Below are 19896 nucleotides of genomic sequence, written 5' to 3' on the forward strand. Positions count from 1 at the left end.
TCGATTTCATTAGCATATAGGGAAATCCAAACTAAAACAACCTTATGATTTCATTTTTATAGCCATAAAGTTGATAAAATTTAATAAAATATGACCATATTAGAAGTGTGAAAAACTGGAAGCTCTTCCATGCTGCTATGCCATGTAAGTTGGAACCACCACAATTCAGAGTTATCTAGTAAAAGCAGAGATTCTCATAGCCTTTCTCTAGGTATGTTTCATGGAGATGTATTCTCTCTGGTATACTAAGAGCCTTCCTAGGGATGTTCATTGATAGCATTGTTCATAATAGTGAAAAATCGAAATAATTTAAATGTTCATTAGTAGGAGTTTGGATAGATTAATTGTTGTATGTTCATGTCATGGAAATATACATTTATATACCTAAAAGTGAAAGCTGCATTGTGACAACCAACTCTTCCATCCTTTCCCCCCACTCCCTTCAACTTTTGTTGGGTCATTTAGAAATATATTTATCCCTGAAAATGTCTTCCACTTAGAGAAACTGAGAGAAGACCCTGCTATTTCAAAGAAGAAAAAAAGCAAAAGATGTCTAGGTTGAAATAATTTGGACAAACATTTTTTTACTACCTTTATAAAATGTTAAAATAGTATGAGTAAGGAAAGTGGGGTGATATATGAGCTAGTATGGTAAATTAAATACTTTTCCCTATGGGTCTAGGTTTATGATATGCTCTGTTCTGGGAAATAGCAACTTCAGCTTGCTAGAAGTGTAAAAGTTGACTAACTAGCAAACCTATGAAAATATACTTCCTTTGGGATATTATCAGTGTCCATTAGCCATCTTCTATATTATAAAAACCTTCAAAGAGTGTTTCAGCAAATGTATAGAAGCCTGCAATGAAAAAAAAATCTGATTTTAAAATTATGGTGTTTTGAAAGTAATTTAAAATGCTGTATTATACCAAATTGGCAATAAAAACATAAAAGTATGGATCATTAATAAGTATCTTCTTCATTTACTTTGGGTTTTTTACATACATTCAGATGTTGGATTACTAAGGCAAAAAATACGTAGAGATATATATATATATGTATGTGTATATATATGTGTGTGTGTGTATATATATATATATATATATAAAGTAAGACTTCTGGTAATGGTGGTGTGAGGAGGTTGGCAGTTCCTCTCTCCATAAAAAACAGGCAGTTCCTCTCTCCATAAAAAACTAGACAAAATTGTCACAAAAAACAATTTCAGGACACCAGAAACTGGCAATTAAGACAATTAAGACAGATTAAGTTCCGGATGTTATAAGGAAGTGTTGAATAACTTATATTATACACGTGAAACTAATATTACACTGTATGTTAACTAACTAGAATTAAAAAAAAAAAGGGGTGTTTATGCTTAAATAATGGCTAAAACATTGGATAAAAATGGCAGCAGCATGTGGCCTTCTTGCCTGGGACAGCTTCCATACCCTGCAAGGCCACTGAGAATTGTAGCTTCACCAGTCCTGGGGCTGGGCAGAAAAATCAGAAGCTCTGCTACCAGAGGGGTCAGAATCAATTTTGGTGAGTGAGACTATGATACTGTGATTTAAAGTAAGAAATATATATTTGGTCTTTATCCTTGTTCTGGCACAGAGCTCCCAAAATCCTTGGAATTTTCTAAGTGATGGGGAGCAAGAAAGGTGTCTTTTGTTATATTAATGAGGTGACTTTTGGAAAGCCCCTATATAACCTAAGGATGGGGGCTGGAGGAGGAACAGGAGGAACAACCCTGGTATTAGAGGGTTAGAACTTTCAGCCCCTTGACCTCTGGGGAGGATAGATGAGGCTGGAGATTACATTAAAATACCAATGGCCAGTGATTTAATCAATCATGCCTATGTAATGAAACCTCTATAGAAGCCCAAAGGGCCTGGGTTTAGAAAGCTCTTAGGTTGCTGGACTCATGGAGGCAGCTCCTGGGAGAGTGGTTTCCCTGGGGAGGGCATTGCTCCATGTCCCTTCCCACATACTTTGCTCCATGAATCTCTTCCATTTGGATATTCATCTGTATCCTTTACCATATTCTTTTATAATAAATTGGTAAACAGTAAACTATTTTCCTGAGTTGTGTGAACCTCTCTATCCAATTAATTAAACCAGGGAAGACGGTCATGGGGACCTCCAAATTATACCCACTTGGTCAGGAACATAGGTAACAACCCAGTCTTGTGATTGCATCTGAAGTGGGCTGGGCAGTCTTGTGGGACTGATCCCTTAACCTCTGGGATCTGATGCTGTTGCCAGGTAGATAGTGTCAGAACTGAGTTAAATTATAGGACCCCTGCCTGGTGTCACAGAGAATTGCTTGGTGGTGTTGGAAAACCCACACATTGGAATTGGTGTCAGATTCATAAGGACAGATAGTGCGGCTTCATTGGATTCAGATGGAAGTGGATGAAAGAAACACCACAGCTTTGATAGGCCAGTGGCAGTTCCAATTAGAGTGAGTAGCCCATCTGCCAGAAAGTTCACAGAAGTAAGGGAGCAGTAAAAGGGCTGAGATAAGCTCTCCACCCATTCCTGGCTGATTCTGAAACAATGCACATGCAATGAGAGACCGAGGCTGTGAGATCCCAGCAACAAGTGAAACTCAGTAGAAACTGCAGACCTGACTATCTTTGAATGCATTCCCCAAGCCACATACAGATAATCAACAAAGAGTGGAACCCTTACAGGTTCATGGAATGACTACCAAGCTATGTATATATATATATATAGGTGAGACTCCTAGAAAGATTGGAAGAATCAAAAGATATGGTACATATAAAGTGTACAGCAAAATGGCAGCTATAAATCCAGTCATACAATTATTGTATTTAAATGTGAATGGATAAAACACTCCCATCAGTAGTTTGTTGCCCTGGCAAATGACAGTGCATTCTTCCTCAGAATTCTTGTGACAGGGGCACCTGGGTGGCTGTCGTTAAGCGTCTGCCTGCGGCTCAGGTCGTGATCCCAGGGTCCTTGGATCAAGTCCCACATCAGGCCCCTTGCTCCACGGGAAGCCTGCTTCTCCCTCTCCCACTCCCCCTGCTTGTGTTCCCTCTCTGGCTGTGTGTCTCTCACACACAAATAAATAAATAAATAAAATCTTAAAAATAAATAAATAAAATAAATAAATAAAATCTTAAAAAAAAAAAGAATTCTTGTGATATCTGTCTGAGTCTTAGGCTGTTCTCCTGAACCCATTGCTGTGGCAAGAATTCCGCACATCTGGGATTAAATCCTGGCACTCTCACAGACTACCTGACTAAACTCGAGCAAAGCACTATCATATGAAGATATCATAGGGCTGCTGGGTGGATTAATGACACCTTGTAAATGGTTACTGCAGTACCTGGCACGGAGAACACTCTGTAAATGAGAGTGATATGGTGATGGATGTCGAGGTGATGACAGTGCTGATGATAATACCCCCTTTAGACGGAACTCCATAGAAACAGAATCTGTGGCTTTCTCATCTTTGAATTTAACTCTCAGCACAGTACTTTGCATGGAGTAGGTACTTAAATGCCACTTGATTGAATTGAATGAATGAATTACATCTTGTAGATTTCATAGAGGAACTGACATTTGGATGGAGTGGTGATTAATTTTATGCCTCAACTTGGTTAGGTTAGGGTGCCCAGTTGTTTGGCCAAACGGTAGTCTAGATGTTACCGTGAAAGTATTTTGTAGATGTAATTAATATTTACAAACAGTTGACTTTAAGTATAAGAGATTACCATTGACAATGTAGGTGGATCTCATTCCAATTAGTTGAGGCCTGAAGAGCAAAAACTGAGGTTTCCCAAACAATAAGGAATTCTGCCTCAAAACTGTTACGCAGAAATACTTCCTGAGTTTCCAGCCTGCTAGCTTGCTTGCAAATTTCACACTTAAGACTGCAGTATCAACTTTTGTCTGAGTTGCCAGCTTGTGGATTGCCCTATGGATTTTGGGCTTGCCACTCTCACAATTGCATGAACCAATTCCTTAAAATAAATCTCTCTCCCTCTCTCTCTCTCTCTCTCTCTCTCTCTCTCTCTCTATATATATATATATATATATTAGTATAGTATATTATATATTAGTTATATATATGTTCTGTTTTCCTAGAGAACCCCAACTAATACATGATGGTTTTCAAAGCTCAGTGAAAATAATGGCTAAAACACTGAGTATTTACTATGTGACCAACAATATATGGGGAAGGGTAAAGTGCTAAGTTGCAATCCAGGCTATGGTAGTTATAAAATATGTCCACAGATGATTTGATACTTCTCTCTTCCAAAGGCAGAGCTAATTCTCCAGACTATACTTAGTGACTCTAACAGATAAAATGTGATTCAGTGACAGTATTAGACTGGAGACCAGGTCATTAAATGCACTGTGGCTTCCTCCTTGCTCTCACTCCTGTATCAGTCACTTTGGGCTAAGCCAACTGCCATGTGTGAAGACATTCAAGCACCTCTATAGAGAGGCAGAAGCTGGGAAAGCTTTGCTAGAATGTTTGTAAAAGCTTGAAAGGTCTTGAAGAAACTCAGATGTGTGTTTGCAGGAAAATAAGGTAAATGCTTTTGGAAATTAGGGATAAAAGGGTTCCTTGTCATATAATGGCAGAAAGTTTAGCCACACAGTCGCCTGCGGTAATGGGGGAAGGAGAGAAATATCTAATGAAATGGATGGTGTGTCTAAGACTTTTGGTTAGAGAGTTAGAGGGTCTGCTTGGTTTTCTTGCTGCTTTATAGCAAGATATGAGAGGAGTGAGATAAGCAAAGGAAAGGCTGTTTAGCAAAAAGGAATTGGAATTTACTGTTTCTGAAGATTCCCAGCCTTTTCCAATGGCAATTAATGTTAAAATTAAGGAATGACTTCTGAGCAAAAATCATTCCAGGCACTTTTGGGAAATTGTGGTCTGATGGTGAAACCAAAGGTATAACTATAAAATCCTTCATTAAAATTTCAGAAAGTTCCAAGGTGTTGTCTCAGAAAATAATTTAATCAATCGGGTTTTTCAAAGATGCTAAAGGGCAGTCTCAGCAGAAGCTGAGTGTAGAGAAGGGTGCAACTCGCGTCTAATGGAGTGAACTTCAGTAAGATTCATATGAGAACCCATATGTTTTTTAAAAGCATTATGTTGGTAGAAACACCACCAGCTTGGTCTGAAATGCAGAGAGATCTCACAAAATGAAAAGGCCTTTGGACCCCCAAAATTCTGTTGACAGGACTCATGCTCAGAACACTGTGCACTCCAAAAATGGTCTACTTCTCCTTGGAAAGGAGTGATAATTCAAAGGTTGGAAGCAAGAGCCCAGAGGAGCCCAAAGGATAGTTATTTCTGGGCAGGAACAGGACTAAGCTTCTAATCAAGGAACTTCTAACATTTTCTTGGCTGGATTTTAGAATATCTATGGGCCAGTGATGCCCCTTTGACTCTTGTTTACTCCCTTTTTGAATAAGAACATCTGGAGTGATTATCCTGCACCTGCTGCATGTGTGTGCTTTGGGTACATGTGGGGCAGATAACTTGTCCCTTTGTTTTGTAAGTCTTCTAACTATGAGGAACTGGCCTTAAAGAACTGTCCTTAAAGGAACTGTCCTTAAAGAACCCACATCCGAGGAGGCTGAATAAGGATTTGACTTAGATGCCAACATCCTGGATTTCAAGCTGAAGTTGTAAAAGGATGAGACTTTTCTTCTTTTCTTTGTAGAGCATGAGTTTAGTTTACACATGAAAGGAGTGTAACTTGTGGTCAGAGGGTGGACTGTGGTGGTTTTAAAATATGTCCACAAAATTTTGGGGATATTCCTCTTCTGAAAAGGAAGTCTAACTTTTTTGTCCTTGAGTGTGGGCTATACTTCAAGGATTCTAATAAGTAGGATGTGATAGATGTGACAGTGTTAGATTTAGTAGACTAGGTCATAAAAACGATTATGGCTTCCTTCTTGCTTTGCTTTGGGAGAACTAGCTGCCCATGGCATGAGGACACCGGAGTGGTCTTATGGAGAGGTTTATGGGATAGAGGAGCTGGGTCCTCTTGCTAAAATCTAGAAAAGAACTGAGACCTCCAGCCAACAGCTATGTGAACAAGCCTTAGGAAGCAGATCCTCCTGCCTCAGGCAAACCTACAGATGACAGCAGCCCAAACAACCTTTTGACTTCAGTTGCCTCAGAGATTTCAAGCCAGAACCACCCAGTTCCACCTCTGCCAGATTCCTGACCCATAGAAACAGATAATAAGTGTTTACTCTTGTTTTAAACTGCTAACTAATATCCTGTGAGGCAATAGATAACTAACAAAGGCATAATGGACTTCATTAATAAAAGTTATGTTTGCAGAAAAGCAATCATTTAGTTAATTCTTAGGCAACTAACTCATTATTTACCTTTTCTGTAATATGATGTTTGAAACTCTCAAGTTAGTATGTCAAAGGCTGGGTTTGTAAAGGACAAATATCTGACTTCTGCTACATTAGAATGAAGCTGCACTGGGCATACACAATACCTTTTAATGCTTTAGTGAATATACAGTTTGTGTGCTTCCAAATATCTTGGCAGGTGCTTCATGACTGTTCCTTTGAATGCTTTAGTGAATATACAGTTTGTGTGCTTCCAAATATCTTGGCAGGTGCTTCATGACTGTTCCTTTGAATTTTACCATGATAAACCAATGTCTCCACTTAAAACAGTATTCAAGCTGATGTTTGAAATGTTGTGAGAAATAGAAGCCAGGTTCATTCATAGATCTGAGTATAACCTATACATTATGGGAAAAAATGTTGGAGGTATTGGTAGAGACTTCTCTCTCTTCTGTTTTCAAGAACTGCATACCTAGAAGCTATAATTTTTTTTTAACATGAGGAGACTCTCCAAAGCATTTCTTGATTATGTAGTTAAGTATGTCTTAATTTGTAAAAGTAAAAAGAGCTCAGATCCATTAAGTGTTTTTATATATTTATGACTTTAATATTATATCATAGTTTAAAAATCTTAGAATAATTTGACAGGGAAATACTTGAAAATGAAAAAATATATTAATTTTTACATAAAGGTAATATCACTTATAAGGGAATCATCAGCAATGAAACTGTTTCTTGCTAAAATTTAGCATCACTGTATTGTCTTTATCTTTAATAAGAAGGTCAAACCAACAAATGAAAACAGCTAAATCTTGACAAGTGTTTGTTACTTCAGGTCATAGTTTTATCACTAATAATTATATTTTTTTAAAAATTGAAATATCTAATAATACCCTTTTTCCCCTCAGGGAATTGCTCCAAAGCTGGAATTTTCTACAACTTCAGTGATTACTGAATGTCTGATAAGTTCAAGGAAGTGCCGCACTCAGGTTGAACTCATTTATTTAAAGTGTTTAATGGTTTAACTTATTTGTTCATATTTATGAGCATTGGGCAAGAATTATTCTTTTATTTTGGCTGCAACTCTTTTCACTTTTGGGGGTCAATCTTTAAGCAAAACATTTATCAGAGCTATTTAGCAGTTTGGTTGCATCTTAAATGTGAGAGTGAAGAGTTTGGTACACATGATAGATGGCGCCATGATGTTAGTGTTATTATTGTGTAACTCCATGGCCTTTTTTTTTTTTAATGCAAAGCAATCAGCCTGCCAGAAAGATGTTGAGATCAAGAAGTCCCACAGAGAACTAGATCTGAGGCTTCTATAAATCTTACAGAAGTTACAGGTGACTGCAGAAAGTTCAAAGGATACCTTTTAACAAATGTGACCAGAGGTTCTCTCTCATGCAGGGATATTGGTGTTTAGTGAGTATGGTTTCTTGAGTGTCTCTAATTCTTATATGACTCTTGCTCAGTTTGGTGGCCATACTGACGCTATCAGACTGAGGGAAGCTTGGACACTCCAACCTCAGTACCTTCTATATTTGTAAAAACTGCCTTTAGTAAACTGAGATATCTGGACCTAATATTTCATTCTTGTCTAACTTTTTACTGAGTCACCAGGATCATCTTACTGCCTTGTCCACAGGTAATCTAATAATGTCTAGGCATCACTCATATGCAGTTGCATTATGATTAGGTAACAATGACCAGTGTGTGATGAGGAGCCAGTAACATATAAAGCCCAGAGAACCCAAACAAGGCAGGACTGGACCTATGGTGGAAAGAGTGTACTAATAATTTACTGCGTTCTCAGTTTCAGAGTAAATTTGCTGAGGAGGGTAACAGTGACATAAGCTAAGAAAGGTAAAGCATGGTTATATAAAATTATCAAGGGGATCATTCTTATTTTGTTTAGCAAGATACGTAGTGTGCCAGTTTGGCTATAGTTAATTATCTTTGAAATGCAAGCTGAAATGCAGCTATTAGAGATCTATATGCTTGCCAAATGCAAAGATGTTACTGACTTGTTTTGAGTTGTGCAAAACTGTGTATATTTGTAAATTATTAACAGTATTTTACCTGCACTCAGACAAAATTTTTCTCTTCTCATTGGGGTATGCCCTTCTGGTGGGTAGGTAGAAAAGTCTTTTTTTTGTATGAACTATGGCATATGCACAGAAAAGTACCTTCTAAGTGTACAGCTTGGTGGAAAGTCTTTTGTAAATGTAAAATTGTCCCCTCATCACTAGTTTCATTGGACTTTAGGAACTGATGTTTTCCTCCGTAAACTTTTGAGAAGACTCATTTCTTTTTTTAACTTGCTATTTCAGTGTTTGTCATTTTTTCTTTATTGAACAGATGTAAGAAAATAGGATAGGTTTTGGTGTCAGACAGTGTTTAAGAAAATATGCCTCAGAATCAGACAGATCTGGGTTCAAGTTCCTCACAAGGCTGCTTTAAAGATTAAATTAGAGAATAAGCAATGTGTCTGGCACGTAACATATAATTAATGAATTTGATGGCTGATCCTAAGGTTTTTTTTTTTTTAAATAATTAGGAGAGAAGACAATAGTTAAAATACAAGATAGAAAACATTATCTGGTAGGCACAACAGAGTATACACTTACACATTAAAATTTTAGCCAGAATTTTAATCTTCTTTGACCTTATTTAAGAATGTGATAAATCTGCTTTTTAAAAAGTGAACATTAAAGTTACAATTAAAATTTTAATAGCTACAAAGCAGCATTTTCAGGTTCAAACATAAGAATAAGACAAGCCTTTTTGGTTTTTAAAAGCAGAATGAGTGAAATAAACTATAAAATTATTTAAGTTTACAAATAGTTATAATGATCTTTATTCCTTTTGGCATATTATTTTCAAATTGATGTTTTGTCACCAGTTAGATGGATTGAAAAAATTAAGTATATTATTGTGATTTTCTGAAATAAAACTAGTTTTCTACTTATTCTTTTTACCTACTAAAGGTAGAATTTATTATTAATAGTTAAATATCAATGGTAGTTTTATTAATTTGTATGCTGGATCAGGTAGTTTTTGCTTACTGTAAAAAGCAACACTAACTTTTTGACAGTTGTCTGGATTGAGTGGTTGATTCTTTTGGTTTGAACTGGCGAGGCTAGGGCTGAATGATCTATGATGGCTTCATTCATGTCAGGTAGTTGGCTGAGTTTTTGGTCTGGGAGGGACTTTATATTTCTGATAATTTGCTTGATTTTAGCTGGGATGGTGGCCACAAGACTTTCAGCATCTAGTAGGCTAATTTTGGCTCATTCACATGGAGGCAGGAAGGTTTCCAAAAAGGAATAAAAAACAATAGCACTTTTTCAAGTCTCTCTTTTTGTCCCAAGCTAGTATCCTGTTAGCCAGAGGGAGCCATCGTGTTAACAGCATGTAACAGCCACTATTTCAAGTTTTCCTGGGCAGTAACAGAATACATTAAGGACTGGATAGAGTTAGCGTGTATCTGTACTACATATTCCACAGTTTATAACTTCTAATAGTATTCAACATTCAAAAATTGTAATGAAGAAAGAAGGTAGGGTTAGTTGTTTTAGGTTTGGTATAATCAGAGGTAGGTAAGGAGGAACTTTACAGCATTGCTGAAATGGATGATGTTGGGTTCATCTGGGTCTGAAGGTAAGAGATATTAAAAATGTATGAAGGTCTGGGAAAAAAGAGGTCCAGGGACTGAGGGAAGTGAGGAGGTCAGGGAGCAGATTCAGTGAGAATAAAAGAAGTAGAATGAGGAAAAGCAGTTTTGGTCAGCAAGGGATTTTCAGAGTTTGAGAAAAAATGGATCTGCATAATGATAAACTCTAAGATGAGGTGGAAAAAGGTAATTAAAGCTGAGAAAGAGAAGTCTGAGTCCAAAGTCTTGGAAAGATTCACTGCTTGAACATTTATTCCACCTCAAAGGTCCTTGCATGTGCTAACATTCCTGCTTCTGTGCATCAGTGTGATGTCATAGAGATAGATGAAGTGTGATATGGTAGAAAAGTTCTGAATTACTTGTTGAAGTCATTGAGCAACATGGGAGAAGGACTGGGAGAGTATCAACAGCTATAGAGGAAAGATGAGGAAATAATCTGATGCTGCAGGTTTGTATGAAATTCATGGACTTATTTTCCGATTAGGAAAATATATTTTTTTCCTGTTTATCTACTTTTTAAAAATATTTGACTCTTTTCCCTTCTATATCACATTTATGTTTTAATATTTACTTAGAATAGATACCCTTAGCGAGTTAGGGAAGGAGGGGTTGAGAAAATAGAGAAGGAGGTAGGATTGATAGGTTTTTTAAATGATTAAAGTTAGGAAGACAAAGTTTCTCAACTGTCCATTTTCTGTAATATTAGAAATCTTTTAATTCTAGATAATGAATCAAGAGGTCTTATTTACCGTAATCCAAACTTTAAGGCACTCAAAAGGCAGAGACTAAATAAAATGTTATCCTAATAACGCAAAAAAATTTTAGAAATGTAACATTTGTTTTTTAAAATTTTAGACTGCTAACCAGTTTTACTAATAGAGTACTAGTCATTAAAGTTTATGTGTGTCTTTTATGTCTTTTTACTTTTATAAAAATATGGAACCAGAATTAAGATGATATGGCTGTTGGTCATTGACCTGTAAAGTTTTAGTTTGGAAGAGATCTTAAGATCCTAATCACCTTGTATAATCCAAATAATACATTTCATGAAAATATGTATAAAGCTGTTTTTCAGATGTTCACATTGTATATACATATTTAATCTTAGCAGTATAAATGAAACTTATTTTAATAATTTTCTCCATAAAGATTTCATAAGCAACTAATTAGCCATGTGTATTTGTAACATTACTAAAAAGGCCCTCTTGGGTCGCTGGGTGGCTCAGTCAGTTAAGCCTCCGACTCTTGATTTCAGCTGGGGTTATGATTTCAGGGGCATGAGATTGAGCCCCACATTGAGCTTTGTGCTCAGCGTGGAGTCTGCTTAAGATTCCATCCCTCTCCCTCTGCCTTCCCACCCCATTCATATACTCTCTCTCTTAAAAAAAAAAAAAAAAGCCCTCTTAAATTATATAGCCAGTTACTTGAATACTTAATTACAAATGATAAACCAATGTTCATGTTAATTTTTTAGTACACTGAAAACTAATTTTTCTGGCCTTGTTTCTTAGATTTTTCCAATGATTAAATATTGGGATTTTATTTTCATAAGTACTTGTTAGACTTAAGAATACCATGTACTTTATTAACTACTAGACAGAGTTATCTAGCATAGATAGGAAAGACTAGTTGGCTTTGATGGGTTATATGTGCCTTAAATTAATTTTTAAAGTTTTTTTCTACCTGTAATTTATAGATACCTATACATATATCTCTACATATAGCTTCTACCCATGTTAATTTTTATTTTTTATGTTTAGGATAAATTTATTTACCATACGGCTCCAGTTGAAAAATCACATGGCAGACTGCAAAGCAGAACATCAACATCAAGATCACAAAAGAAAAAATCCAAGTCACCTGAGAGAAATAAATATTGCATAAATGCAAAAAACTACGAACAGCCTACAATTTCTTCAAAATCACACTCTCCATCTCCCTACACAAAAAGACGCATGTGTGAGCTATCTGAAGACACCAGGCGGCGGCTGGCCCATTTAAATCTGGGACCCTATGAATTCAAAAAAGAAACAGATAAACCTCCATTTGTGATTAGACATGTATGTGTTCTCTTAAACATTTCCATTTGAAACCAATCTAATCTGTTCTTTCACTAAAATATTATTCTGAAACTTCTTTCAACTTCTGGCTTCTATTAATAATTTTCTTTCCTGAACTGTTAGCTGAGGAATCTAAAATGGAAAATTAGAGTAAAAGAACATTCTTTTTTCAGTCTTTAAACCTGACAGAGGTCAAGTTCCATTATGAATACCATGTTAAATCCTTTAAGTATCCATTTCCTTTCTTCCTATACACTGGACAGTGTAATAACTCTACAAATTGAACTTAGATGTAACTGACATTAGTACTAAAATGGCAGAGTAGGATTTTAAAAGAGGACCAACTTTTCTTTATGAAAAGGAAGACCCCCCTTTTCTAGCCTTTTTAAAAATTATAATGGAAAGTTAAGTTTCCTTTGATATTATGTCCCTTGGGTAAACCTTATATAATGGATCTTTGAAGCAAATCACTATTTGATGAGGATGGGAAGGCCTTTGAAAGTGAAGAGAGTTAACTTAGGGTAGCATAGCTGTAATCTTCCCAAACAGAAGACTGCTTTTGATATGGTTTAAACTTAGAGCTTGTGTTCATGTGATAGTCAAGTAGACTTTGGCTAATTTTAGGGGTCTGTAATATTTCAGAATGTTTAATAAAGGACTTTCTTAGAATTCTCAGTTTCTTGAATTTTTGTAAAGAATTTTTATCCTAAAAGTATTTCTTTAACAAAAGCTTGCAATTTAATAAAAATTACTAATAAATACATATAATAGTAATAATGAATGTTAAGATTTAAGTGCCTACAGAAGCAAAACAACTTTTGGGGTTATCTATAAAGTTATTTCTGACTTTAATGTCTAATTCATCTTTTTCTAAATTCTAATATGTAAATATAACCATGTAAAGATGCTCCTTGGATAATCTAATGGGTTTTTGAAAATACACCATCTGAAAATTCAAATTTTTTTGTGTGTGATATATATTTTTTTAATTTTAGATGTAATTACATTAAGCAACATTTCATTCCATTTTTATATTTTGACTACAAATCATTTATTCTTTTAACCTTAGGTAACAGGTTTTTTATTGTAAAAAGAAAACTTATAATGGGTGCTTTTAAATGGTAATATTTTATTGAGATTATTGTGATTACATTTGTCTTTTTTTCTATAGATTTGTTTATAGGTGCTGGCCACATTTTTTGTTGTTGTTTGGACATATCCAGATAAGATTTACTTGCTGGTTGGATGGCAGTTTCAGAAAACCTTTCATTTTATGACTGCTCGCCGTTACAAATTAAGTTGAAAAGATATTATTAAATTCTAATCTGAAGGAATAGTAGCATTTTAATTAAAATGCCCATGGGCAAAATAACCAGTAATAGTTAGTGGGCGTTAGCCACAAAAAAAAAATTGTTGAGGGAAATAATTTCTCTTCAAGTGCTCATTAAATTGCTGTTTTTTCACACTAGTGTTCAAAGTGGAATAATTCTAATACTGCTAGGTGTAGGCCTTGATGTTTTCAGTGAAGAGATTTCCTTTATAGCTTTCCAGATCACAGAAAAAAATGCATACTTCTAAGCCTACAGTTAGAAAATTGCTTACATTTGGGTGCCGGGGTGGCTCAGTCTGACTCTTGATTTTGGCTCAGGTGGTGGTCTCAGGATCATGAGATTGAGCCCCACATTGAGCTCTGGGCTTAGCAGGGAGTCTGCATGAGATTCTCTCCCTCTGCCCCTCCCCTCCATGATCTCTCTCTCTCTCTCCAATAAATACATAAATCTTAAAAAAAAAAAAAGAAAATTGCTTACATTATCATATAAGAAATGGGATTTTTTCCAGTTGTATTTGCATAGAGATGTCTTTTCTTCCCCCCATAGCCATTCATGATTTCAAAAGCACTTAATAAATTGATAAACAAAATTTTAATTTCATGGTCTCCTGGGTGACTCAGTCGATTAAGTATCCGGCTCTTGATTTCGACTCAAGTCATGAGCTCAGCATTGTGAGTTGGAGCCACACATCGGGCTCCATGCTGAGCATGGAGTCTGCCTAAGATTATCTCTCTCTTCCTCTGCCCCTCCCTCCTCCTGCGTGCACGCTATCTCTCTTTCTCTCTCCCTCCCTCGTCTCTCAAAAAAAATAATTTCATACGTGCATATGTAAAAAGTTAATACCTTTAGAAAAGACTTTCTAGTTTTACATACATTGTGTGAAAAACAGTCTCACATAGTAAGGAGCAGTTTCAAGAAACTAACTAGAATGTTCCCAGACAAACTAGCACAACCATCCCAGAAAAGGTAAATAGAATTATTTTCTTTTACCTTGATACAGAATAGGATCTTTTTTTTCTATTGCAGTAAAATACTCATAAAATGTACCACTTTAGCCATTTTAAAGTGTATAATTTCAGTAGCAGTAAGTACATGTTGTGCAACTGTCACTACGATCTAGTTCCAGTACTTTTTCAATCATCCGAAATGAAACCCTATACTCATTAAGCATTCACTCACCATTTTTCCCTTTCTTCAGCCCCTGGCAACCACTAATCTGCTTCCTATATGGATTCTCCTACTCTGCCTTTTCATCTAAGTGGAATCCTGCAATACATAGACCTTTCTGCCTGGCATCTTTCATTTAGCACAGTGTTTTTGAGTTTCATTCATGTTATAGCATGTATCAGTCCTTGGTTCTTTTTATGGTTGAATAATATTTCATTGTATGGATATATATGACATTTTGTTTGTCCATTCATCTGTTGATGGACATTGGGCTGCTTTCACCTTTTGGTTATGTGAATAGTGCTTCCATGAACATTCATACACAAGTTTCCATTTGAGTATCTGTTTTCATGCCTAATTGCTTTAATACCTAGGAGTGGAATTGCTGGGTCATGTGGTGTGTCTGTGTTTAACTTGTTGAGGAATTGTCAAACTGTTTTCCACAGTGACTGTCCCATTTTTACATTCTCTCCAGCAATGTTTGAGGGTTTCACTTTATCCACATTCTCACTAACACTTACTATTTTGTTTTGTTTTCTTTTTATTATAGCCATCCTAGAGGGTGTGGATTGGTCTCTCATTATGGCTTTTTTTTCTCATTATGGTTTTGATGTGCATTTCCCTAATAAATAATGATGTTGAACATCTTTTTATGTGCTTTTAGCCATTTGTATATTTTCTTTGGAGAAATGTCTATTCAAGTTCTTTGTCCATTTTTAATTGTTTTTTTTTTTTTACTTTTTTATATTTAGTTGTAAGTTTGTTTTATATATTTAGGATTCTAAATCCTTATCAGGTATGATTTGTAAAGATTTTTTTTCATTCTATGGCTTGTCTTTTCACCTTTTTTTAAAATTTAATTTTTTTAAATTGTGGTAAAATATACACAATATAAAATTTACCATTTTAACCATTTTAAGTGTATAGTTCAGAGGCAGTAATTATATTCACATCATGAAGTAGTATCTCTCACTATGATTTTGATTTGTATTTCCCTAATAATTAGTGATATTGAGTATTTTTTCTTGTGCTTATTGGTCATTTGTATATCTTTTGGAGAAATGTATATTTAAGTTCTCCCACTTTTTAATTGAGGAGTTTTTTTCAGGGTTGTAGAAGTTTCTTTATATATTCTGGATATTAATGCCTTATCAGATAATTATTTGAAAATATGTATATTTTTATTAAATAGTTTGCTTTTCACTCTCTTAATAGTGTCCTTTTATGTACAAAGTTTTTAATGTTGATCAATAGAGCTATCTTTTTTACAGTTTATATCACTCTTTTTTCTTTTTCATTAGAAAACATGCTTAGCTGCAACAATATGTAAGCTATAAAGCACTAAGCGTGCTGGGCCCTGAACATAGCCAAGTAAAGACACTGTTTGAATTCAGCATCTATCTAAGTAGCAAATGGCTAAACTTGCTTTTTAAATGTGGCAAAATAGCTTCCTCTTTTTGTAGTTTTGTAATGGAAAGCCAACTGGGCAATGGGGTAATGGAGATTTCAACTGTAAATTTGTTAATTTTAAAATAGACTCAAATTTATAATTAAAAAATTCTGGAGTTTAATTTCAATTTTATTCAAACATGAACAGCAAAATACTCAACTAAGCTCTGGCTTCAGAACATGCCTGAACCACACAGGCACTGTCGTGTTAACCTGATGACTACAGTCTATGTACTTGAGTTGATTTTCAGGTGCCATGAGACTGAAAGAACATTTAAGTTCTTTTTGACTTTCAATCTTGCTTCTTCTAGGTCGACCCCCCAAGTCCCAGGGCTGATGTTTTATTTGGATCTTCTGGCAGAGACTGTGAAAGAGATGGATGGTCTAGGATGCACAATGGTAACTTAAAAGTTGTCTCTCTTCATTACTTTAGTTTCCTTGGTACAGTCAAGTCTTTCACTTGGCGTCAATGAACAAAAATAGATTCTTTGCTGTGTTATTGGATAATAAGGCATAGTGCTACTTTTTACAACTTGTGAGATACCCATATAGGTACTCTCTAAAAATAATAGAATTTCTATGCTTCTATAAATTAATCTCCCTCTTTGAGATTCAAAATACATAATAGCATATTGAAGACTGATAACCTTCTAGTGAAGAAAAAAACAACATGGTTTTGTTTTGCTCAAAAATTTTTAAATTTATTGGACTATGGAACCATTTTCCTGCTTTAACATACACTCCTTAGTTTGTGGAATAGGCTTTGGGAAACACCACAGTAAAAAATGTTCAAGGTTATGGGTTTTGGACATACATTTACACATATATTTGAATACTTGCTCTGTCACTTATTTATAAATTGGGCATTCTTGAACAAGTCATTTTAACTACTTTGATAATCAATATATTAAAGAATGAAGATAACACAGTAAGTATGACCATGTAAAATGCCCTAGCACACAGGCCTTAAGATCCACTGTCATTATAATAATACTTAGATTTCTGAAAAGATAATGTCCTTTAAGTTTAGTTTACAGGAATCTTTTTTTCATCATAGGCCCTGGTTCTAACGGTTAGATAAATTATTTCTTAAGTTCAATCTGAAGATGACTTTTACAAAGAAGATTAAATAGTGTTATATGATTAGGGATATTTGAGTGTTAATATCTATAATCACTGGTTAGTCGGTTCAGCAAGCATTTCCCATCAGCCTTTAAGTTAATTCACTACATACTGAAAAAGGCATAGAAGAAGAAAAATGAGACAGTGAAAAAAACACAATCATAACATGTAGTGAGCTGCATGTATAGAATCTTTTTTTTAAATGGGAAAATGAAACATTCTTCTCTGAGAACATGCAGAGTTTGTGCTCATTTATTTTGCTTTTTTAGCATTAGCAGGGAGATAGATGTGGTAATCACTAGGTCTTTTATAACCACAATAGCAGATTATATGAAATTAGGGACAGATGTTATACTCTGTTTCCCCTCTTGGAAGAAATTTATGGACATGGAAAAAAAGGTTTAAGAACAAGAAAATCGAAAATAACTTCAATATAGATATTCCTTTGGAAGATGCTTTTAGAATGCACTGAGGCGTCTGATTTCTCTCGATAATTATTATGTATTTGCCAGCAGAACTGTTAGAGTTTCCAGTAACTTTTGATCGCCACAGTCAGCTACCTATGTAGAGGTACAATCAGAGAGGTCAATAGTGAGGTCTGCTTTTTTTCTTTTAACTTTTTATTTAGAAATAATTTTAGACTTACAGAGAAGTTGAAATAGGATAAAGAATCCCCATATAACTTTCAGAATCCACAAATACTAATATTTGGTTTTCCCTCTTTATCTCCTCCCTACCCCCCCCATTCCACCTCTGTATGTATGTTTGTATATAAACTTTTTTTTTTTTTTTGACAAGCACATTGCTATGGACAGAATTATGTCCCTCCAAGATTCTTATGTTGAAGCTCTAACCTGAAATGTAGTATTTGGAAATGGGGAAGAGTAAGTAGGTTTAGATAAGGTTAGGAGGGTGGGGCCTTCATGATAGGATCAGTGCCCTTATAAGAAGAGAAACCAGAAATCTTGCTTTCTCTCTCTGCCTCATGCGGACACAGGCAGAAGGTAGCCATCTTCAAGCCAGAACTAGAGCTCTCCCCAGAACCTGACTGCCCTGACACCTGGATTTCAGACTTCTAGCCTCCAGAACTGTTGTAAAAGCCCCCAAGTCTATATGGTATTTGTTATGGCAGCCCAGGGAGACTAATGCAGATATTATGTGATATAATTATGAAAAGCAGAAAATGGACAATGATATAATAATAGTAACTAATCTATAAACCTAACTCAGATTTTGCTGCTTGTCCTCATAATATCTTTATAGCAAAAGAAATTGCACATCATGCATGGTCTTCAGTTTAACATGTCTCTTTAGTTTTCTTTAAAATGGATCAGTTCCTTAATCTTTCTTTGTGTTTGACATTGATAATTTTGGAGAGTATAGGCCAGTTATTTGGTTGAATGTCCCTCAGTTTGGGCTTGTTTGATTTTCCCTCATGATTAAATTTAGATTATTCATTTCCCTCCAGAATACAACAGATGTGATGTGTTACTCTCAGTGCAACATGTCAGGAAACGTGTGATACTGCTTTGTTACTGGTGATATTCATTTGCTCATTAATTAAGATGGGGTCTGCTAGATTTCTCCATCATAAAGGTGCTATCTCTTCCCTTTGTGGTTAAGGGGGAGATATTTTGAGACTATTATATCCTGTCACCTCAACTTTGATCCCTTTAGCATACATTGATGATTCTTGCTTGAAAAAGTTTGTTACTGTAAAGTTTGCCAAATAGTGATTTTTAAAAATTCCGTTATTCTTTGTACATTTATTACTTGCCCTTCTACTATAAGGAGTTTTTTCATCTCATTTCTCTACTTTTAATGTCCCTATTCTTTTGACTGCCTTTTTTTTTCCTGTCTGGCAATTGGTGGTTATGTTTTGGAGTCTCATCAGCTATTGAAATACATATGGGAATTTCTTATGATAGAATCTCTTATTATGTTAGAGTGAATTTTCATTAGTGACTTTAATGGAAATTCTTAAACCTTTTCTTGCCAAATTATCCTACCTAAAAATTCTTAAGTTTTTATAGGATACCATTTCACCACCATTGACTATTTTAGTCATCATAATAATCACATGAGGATGAATTTAAGTGTATTTGATCAAGAAAAATGACAGAGGCCTAGACAGGTTAAGTGGCTTGTTGGAGAGTTCCAGAATAGCCCTGGTTGGTCTGGGGTCCAGCGTTTCTCGCCCCAACCCCTCCCACCACTCTCCTCCTACTTTCTCTATTTCCATTTAGATGTATTTTTTTTAAGATAAATTTTTCAAGCACATTTTCTTTATCTGGAATTTCCATAGTATATCATTCTAACTGTAATTTGTGCAGTCCTTTTGAAGAGATCTGGCACGTCTTGTGCTGCACGAATGTTTGTAAGCTTTATCCAGTCACTGGTGTTTTTGAAGAGGAAATTGAGGGCATCATCCTGGCCCCTTTTTTATTTGCTTAGAATATGAAAAGATGTTAGATTCTGTCTCCCCCTTGGAGGGAACTTCTCTTATTCCCTTTATTTTGAAGATTCTTTTATGAGTTTCATTTCTACCTAAGATTGTAATCTTTTATGAGATTCTGCTAATCTCTTTGTTTGGTGGTTATTGTTTGTAAAGTAAAATAAATTGGAAATTACATTCCAAAACCTAATATGTCATTACTCGAATAGAGAACAATAAATGGTAACATTTTACTATTCTGAGTAAAATAGCAAATAGTCATTGTATATATAGTTATTA

General features: G+C 35.2%; 1 protein-coding gene across 4 annotated transcripts in view; it reads left to right on the forward strand.

Annotated features, from left to right (window-relative positions):
• SPATA6 (spermatogenesis associated 6) overlaps positions 1-19896 on the forward strand; it is a 144101-nt gene that overhangs the window by 57980 nt on the left and 66225 nt on the right. For all 4 annotated transcript variants that reach the window (XM_028106932.2, XM_028106933.2, XM_088022432.1 and 1 more), the window contains exons 6-8: positions 7269-7349; positions 11794-12093; positions 16352-16439. In XM_028106932.2, the coding sequence (XP_027962733.1) occupies positions 7269-7349; positions 11794-12093; positions 16352-16439 (469 nt within the window). The remainder of the gene's footprint in view (positions 1-7268; positions 7350-11793; positions 12094-16351; positions 16440-19896) is intronic.

The sequence above is a fragment of the Eumetopias jubatus genome, unplaced genomic scaffold (assembly GCF_037043125.1).
Source record: "Eumetopias jubatus isolate StellerSeaLion01/CBP00866 unplaced genomic scaffold, mEumJub1_p1.0 scaffold_4, whole genome shotgun sequence".
In the NCBI taxonomy this organism is placed as follows: domain Eukaryota; kingdom Metazoa; phylum Chordata; class Mammalia; order Carnivora; family Otariidae; genus Eumetopias; species Eumetopias jubatus.